The sequence below is a fragment of the Engraulis encrasicolus genome, chromosome 4, assembly GCF_034702125.1.
Source record: "Engraulis encrasicolus isolate BLACKSEA-1 chromosome 4, IST_EnEncr_1.0, whole genome shotgun sequence".
In the NCBI taxonomy this organism is placed as follows: Eukaryota; Metazoa; Chordata; class Actinopteri; order Clupeiformes; family Engraulidae; genus Engraulis; species Engraulis encrasicolus.
The window spans coordinates 34,272,616-34,279,018 of record NC_085860.1 but is presented as its reverse complement, the minus strand read 5'-3'; the positions used below and the strand labels follow the sequence as shown (position 1 = coordinate 34,279,018).

The following is a 6,403-nucleotide window of genomic DNA, read 5'->3' as shown; positions in this document are numbered from 1 at the left end:
CTCTCTCTCTTTCTCTCTCTCTCAATAACTGTCTGTGATTCACCCCCTGTGTGTTGCTGTGTTGCAGGCTGTGCTCTGAACAGGCAGGAGGTGAGGTTGACGCTGCACTACGATAAGGGCTTCACGGTGAGCAGGGAGCCGGGAGGAGACCCCGCGGGGGGCATGGTGCTCTTCCGCTACCCCTACGAGAAACTCAAGATGTCCGCCGACGACGGAGTCCGCAAGCTCTACCTGGACTTTGGCGGACCCGAGGGGGAATTGGTACGGTATTCAGTACATTCTCATTTATTTTCATTTCATGTCGTAGCCCCTTAATGCGTGCCGTACCTCCAGTGGCACGCTGTAATAGCCATTAAAATGTAACTACCACAGCACTACAATACTATGACACAACACAGGCCCTTTAGTAATGCACCACGACTTGGTCATTACCATACTGGTAACAACAAATTTATAAAGCCGCGTCTTAAGGGGATAATTTTTACCAGGCTTTTAGGTTGTGGTTAATTTTAGACATACTTTTTTTTACCAATTATTTCAGATTTGCATTTGTATTGTGTCTTAAGTATTCATATATTCATTACAATATTTATTCAGTTTCATGTCCAAGACATAGCCCCTTTTCAAAGCAGAATGGCGAATGTTGTCCAGTAACGTGTTACAAACGGCTCTCATATTGGGAAAGGGATGTAATATTGTGGTTAAGCATTCAAAGGTCACATAGTGTCAACAAATGACAGTAGTTCTGTTCTGTTTTTCTTCCTCTCTCTCTTTGTCTCTCTGTCTCTCTCTGTCTCTCTCTCTCTCTCGCTCTCTCTCTCTCTCTCTCTCTCTCTCTCTCTCTCTCTCTCTCTCTCTCTCTCTCTCTCTTTCTCTCTCTCACACACAGGTGTTTGACCTGAGGTCTGGGCCAAAACCGGTGGTGTTTGTGCTTCATTCCTTCCTGTCAGCTAAACTCACACGCATGGGTTTACTGACGTGAATATGAACAATAACAGGAACTGCGATTCCTTTTTATGTTATATATATATATACATATGTCTCAATATTGACATCATCATGTATCACCGCCTTCCGTTTTTATTTAGACGTTTTATTTTTTAAACACTTTTTTTGCTTTCTTGTAAATGATGCTGTGAGGATGTAACGGTATGTTTTGATGTGTTTGGGTGTGTGTGTGTGTGTGTGCGCATCTTCGTGTGTGTGTGTATAGTCCTCTGTGAATGCCACAAAATGCCTGTTGGGCTTCACAAAGAGCTGTGATAGAATGTGAGTGTGTTTGTGTGTGTGCGAGCGTGTGTGTGTGTGCATATTAGTGCGTTTTTGTTTCCATTTTTAGCATATTATACAAATGTGACTGTTATCAGGATTACCAAAATGTGCCTTGTTTTAGAGCTAGCGGGGGAGCAAAACAACTCTTATCTTTTTTCATTTTTTCCCAGCCTTTTCTGAGGTTAGAGGCTAAAGCAAAGCTATCTTTGGAGAGAGAAAAAAAGCACACACACATGCATAGTATTACTCTCATATATTTTGTTTATAAATTGTTTGTTTGTCTTTTGGACCGACCTTATGTTTCCACCTTGCTTTGTTACGTATTTATATTTTCCTTCTCTTCATATAAGGGCACAGTCAGTATGATATTGTTTAAAAACTAGCCTGGTACATGTTGACAAGCCACAAAGCCTGAGCTGTCTACCACAGGTGTCAATCCCGGGTTCAGAAGCCCTGCCATGTTTTACTTCTGACCATTGATTTCACCAAAGTTGTTCTACCCGCGTAAGCTGAGCTAACTGAGCTAGCTTAGCTGAGCTAACTTCATTGCAGTCAGCTGATTCACTGTCTGTTGGATAAAGTTGTGGCAGGAACTTTGCCTGAGATGGACACCACTGCCGTCTTACCCTGTGTGGCCTCCAACCCCTGGTGTTGTTAATATAGTAGCCTATTCCTGCTTCTGCCTTTCCTCTGCTCCGTTAATCAAGTTAGAAGTTGTATGGTTTGGGGTAGTCAAGTTGAAAAAGTTTGTGTGTGTGTGTGTGTATGATGTGAGAGGGGAGGAGGATGACTTGACTTACTACCAGAGGTATCAATCCCGGGTTCAGAAAGTTCAAACTGTGCCACAAATTTGATCCAACCAGCGTTGAATGACCTGATCATGACAGGTAGAGCCATGGATGCATTCCAATATGCAGACTCCCGTCCTCGGCCTGTGCTTGTGGCCTCGTGTTTTGCCGACGCCCCGCCTCCATGGAGAAAACAATTCAGTTTCCCCGCTGTCAGCCTAGCCACAATAACTGTTGGGGGACTGTTCTTTATTCACCATCCCAATCGCAAATGAGAAAATGACATTAGAATTGTCCTTTTGAAAGATATTGAATTAAACTTCTGTCATGACATCCTGACGACATCAAAAGGCCACACGCAGGCAAGTGAACAAGTGAGGACAGGAGTCCGCATATTGGCCAACCGGGGACAGGAAGTCAGTAGGTGACATGATTCAAGTAGATTCAAATAGTTCCAGGTGTCTGTTTGCATAACAAGCAAAGATTAAGTAGAAATGAATTACATTTACCTTTATCACACTTTCTGTGTTTTACACCCACTTCCCGGAACAAGTGGAACTATGTGGCAAGGGCAGTCTGTGGTCAATGGGATCAGCTGAACTGGGGTGAGTTTCTCAAAAGAGTTGATAGCCTGTTAGCAACTTCGGTAGTTTCCAATGGGAAAATGCATTGAAAACAACAAAGTAGCTAGTAAGCAACTTTGGTTTTGAGAAATTCGCCCCTGTGTTGTAAGGAAACCGTGGCAGGGACTTTTACTTTCTCAACTGGGATTGACACCTCTGCTCACTACTATGCAGCAGCTATTGCAATCAGTCAATGCACAAGTGATGCTTTTCCCATTGGAGACACGCACAATGCAGAGAGCCAAAAAAGATATATTTTACTTGCGCACTCCCTCACATCATTGCCATCATTCCTTCTCTTTCTTTGCCTTGTGTCGCAGTGCTGCATCTAATCTGTCAGCTGCGACTGATCCCGTGATAAGGATTGTCTGTGCAGTCGCCCAGTGTTAGGGTAGAGTTGCTGACGGTGGGAAGGCTGTAGAATTGACTGTGAGATTGTTGAATCATGTTTTCACATTTGTGTGTGTGCTAATATGTGCGTGTGTGTTTGTGTGAGGGTAGGTGTGTGTATGTGTGTGTCTTTAGGGACTTCTGTGTGTAACACAGCAGTTGAAAAGGGCTTCAAAGCTTTTTCGCCTCTCAATCTCATTTTCCAGCCCCTGGCTTGGCTCCCCATCCTCCTCCCCCTCTCCTTCCCCGTTTACTCCTCTCTTTTGGGCTTTGCAGCGGTCTGAGAAATTATCCCTTCATCTCCATTCAAATGCACATACGTTTCCAAGCGTCTGTTTTCCACCACTTGTCAAGGTTAATAGTAATCAGTGAGAGGAGCCCATCAGGCACTGACTATATGGGATGGGATCACCTCGGCGCCCCCTGTGGCCACTTTTAGAAGTTACATGATCATGATGTGCCAAGTCTGATCCTGGCATTTTGTTCGGGAGGGACTTTTGAAGAGGAAACGTGTGAGTTACTTTTAGGGCTGCTATGCTATTCAAGGTTTTATTTATGAAAATCAGCAATCAAATAACAAACAGGAAAAGAAAATAAGACGCCTTAAGAAACGACATTCCTTCAATTACATGCACTTGCCATCCGAGTTTTGGGTGGCCAAAAGAAAAAAATGCTCCCTGGAGCACATTCCTCATCCCCTCTTCTTTTTTTTGTGTGAAAGCGCACAGGCGAAGTAATGTGTCAGGTTGAAGAGACAAGCCAGTGCAGATATAGTTTCTAAATGGGGCGCGCTCAATGCCTTTCAGACTGAAAAAGCAAATCCCATAATTTATTGATTAAATGCTCTGTGCAGTAGTAGTGGCAGCACAGATACGCACACAAACCACCTATTTTGTCTTTCCCTGAGCAAGGTGAAGGTGTCATCACAGCAGCACAAATAAAGACTCCATGAAGGAAGTTTTGATATCTAAGGTGGAGCAGAGGGATACCATGTGCAAAGTCATTGCTGTCAGTATGGATATACAATGACGTCCCTGAAAGAGACCAATGCAGTCCAGTCATTCCTGAGGCCTTGTATGCTTACCATGAGCAGAATAATGTCCATGTCCTTGTTTTTCCCCAAAGAAGAATACCACTCACATATTATGCAAGAGGGAATATGTGGAAAAGATGGGGTTCAAGTGGCAGGGTGTGAAAACGTTTTGTATGCAATACTTGTCAAATCCTGTTTTTGCTTCCACTTTGTGTGTGTGTGCATTTGTTTGTGTCTATGTCTGTCAGGGGCTCTTTTTAGGGGGTTCTCTCTCGTTACATGCTGGTCCTTTGGTCCTAGGAGTATGGCATGGTTAGGAAACCCATAGCCCCTCTTTTGTGTGCCTGCTGGACCCTCAGCAGTGGTGTGGGGTATCAGCTCCGGTGTAGTCTCTCTCAAAGGGCCTGTTCTGTTCTCCCTCAGGTCTCTGTTGAGAGACAGGGACTTGGCGCGTAGTAACTGACAACACCACCACCACCTAAGCTCCAGGCTTGCGGCACTCTGAGCCAGTCCGGGCAAGCAGTTGGGCAGGCCAGCAAAGGCTCTCCCTGTAGTCGTGTCAAACCCCCAAGTTTTTTTCCCCTGCCGCTCCACAAAAAGGTCAAGCCTTTTTGAAGGATGGGGTTTCTCCTGACAGAGAGCTGTTCTCTCTGTCTCTCCCCCAGTCCCCCATGTTTGCCAACTCTCCTGCATGCTGTTATCAATGAGGATACCCTTCTCCTGATGTAATCAGCTCACAGTTTGTCTTCAGTCAGCATCAGCATGCACACACAGTTCTTCTCCATGGCACCTGGTTGGAGTGATTGTAACATCTGACCAGAGGTGGGCAAAGTTGCTGTGTTCTCAGCACAGGTGATATCAGAGACATAGAGTGGATCTATGGGAGATCTCACTCATAGAGAGCCTAAGTCATGCTCCTTATGGTGAGGTCCATCATGGGAACTAAACATTGCCATCTAAAGAATACTGGACCAAGCATCCAGAGAAAGGCTCTGGCATCCATTTCATTGTATTGTATTTTTGTAGGGATCAGTGCTTAGGTCCCATGGGCCCAACCGGAACTAAGCATGACTTCAGGGGATGATAGGAAACTTTTTAAGCAATGTACCTGGGCAACGATACTATAAGATGTTTTTTTTCCCCGTTATGTTTATCAGTAATACGTCCATCAACGGAACTTGAATAAGCAACAGACAACTTTTTTTTTTTTTTTACCATTTCCACAGAATATTCAGAGCCTAAAAAATGGACATCAATCATGACGTTTCCCGGCAACATTGCTTGAAAAGTTGCCCTTTGTGTCATCATTCAGCCTGTAGGATCTGCCCAGGATCTGCATGAGTAAGTTAGCTGGAGCAAATGCCATGAAGTAAACCATGGAAGTAAGAGTTCAAATAGCTATGACGGGGCTTTTACTTCCTGGACCCGGGATGGCCACCTCTGCTTGTTATCACCTGTCTAATTCTGTGATGATCTCATTAACCAAGAATGTAACAAACGCAGCAGCCACTCTGGAGATATTTGGACTGATTGAAGAGAGACAAAGTGGTGTTATAATGCGTTTTCTTTTCTTTTTTTCCCGATGCGTGTCTGTTATGAGTTCAGTGCTTTGGCATGTGGCCATTTTGGGCTGAATTTTTAGTGTTTCATAGGACCTTTTTTCTTTTCTTTTTTAAACCAAAGGTTATTATCTGTGGCAGCTTGCGTGACATGCAATCATTTATCAGTTTTTTAAAAAAGGAACAAAAAAAAGAACGAAGTATAGGAGATACACTGCTGCTGCAAAAGTTGTTTTATACAAAAAACATATTTTAGTCTTGAAAGCCTGCACTCCTAAGATATGCAAAAAATGTCTCTCAAGAAATGTGCTCTCATGAAACTGTAAATATCTGAATAAAACAACTACACATCAGTACCACTGCTTTTCTGCTCATTTGTTTGTCTATCCCTCTGTTTGTTTGTGTTTCAATTATTATTAATTATGTGTGAATTATTCAGATGAGACTTCCACACAGTTGTAAACATTCAGTTTATTTATTTTATAAATAAAAATCCGGATATACCGTAGGAGTTATGAAATAAACCTGGGTGAATTGTGGCCCTGCCATGGCCTAACGGTGGGGAGCTGGGTTGCTGCGCCGGCAACCCGGGTTCGATTCCTGCCCGGGTCATTTGCTGATCCTTCCCCATCTCTCTCCCCGCACTCACCTCCTGTCATAATCTCCACTTTCCTATCAATAAAGACACAAAAGCCCCTAAAAATATCTTTTTTAAAATCTTGGGTGAATTTACATAAT

At 43.7% G+C, this 6,403-nt stretch overlaps 1 protein-coding gene across 1 annotated transcript in view; it reads left to right on the top strand.

The window, feature by feature from the left end:
• Window positions 1-6,021, top strand: part of sntb2 (syntrophin, beta 2) — a 33,857-nt gene extending 27,836 nt beyond the window's left edge. Inside the window, exons 6-7 of the mRNA XM_063197289.1 lie at window positions 68-261; window positions 890-6,021. Coding sequence (XP_063053359.1) covers window positions 68-261; window positions 890-982 — 287 coding nt within the window. The 3' untranslated portion in view covers window positions 983-6,021. The remainder of the gene's footprint in view (window positions 1-67; window positions 262-889) is intronic.
• Window positions 6,022-6,403: the final 382 nt, after the last annotated feature.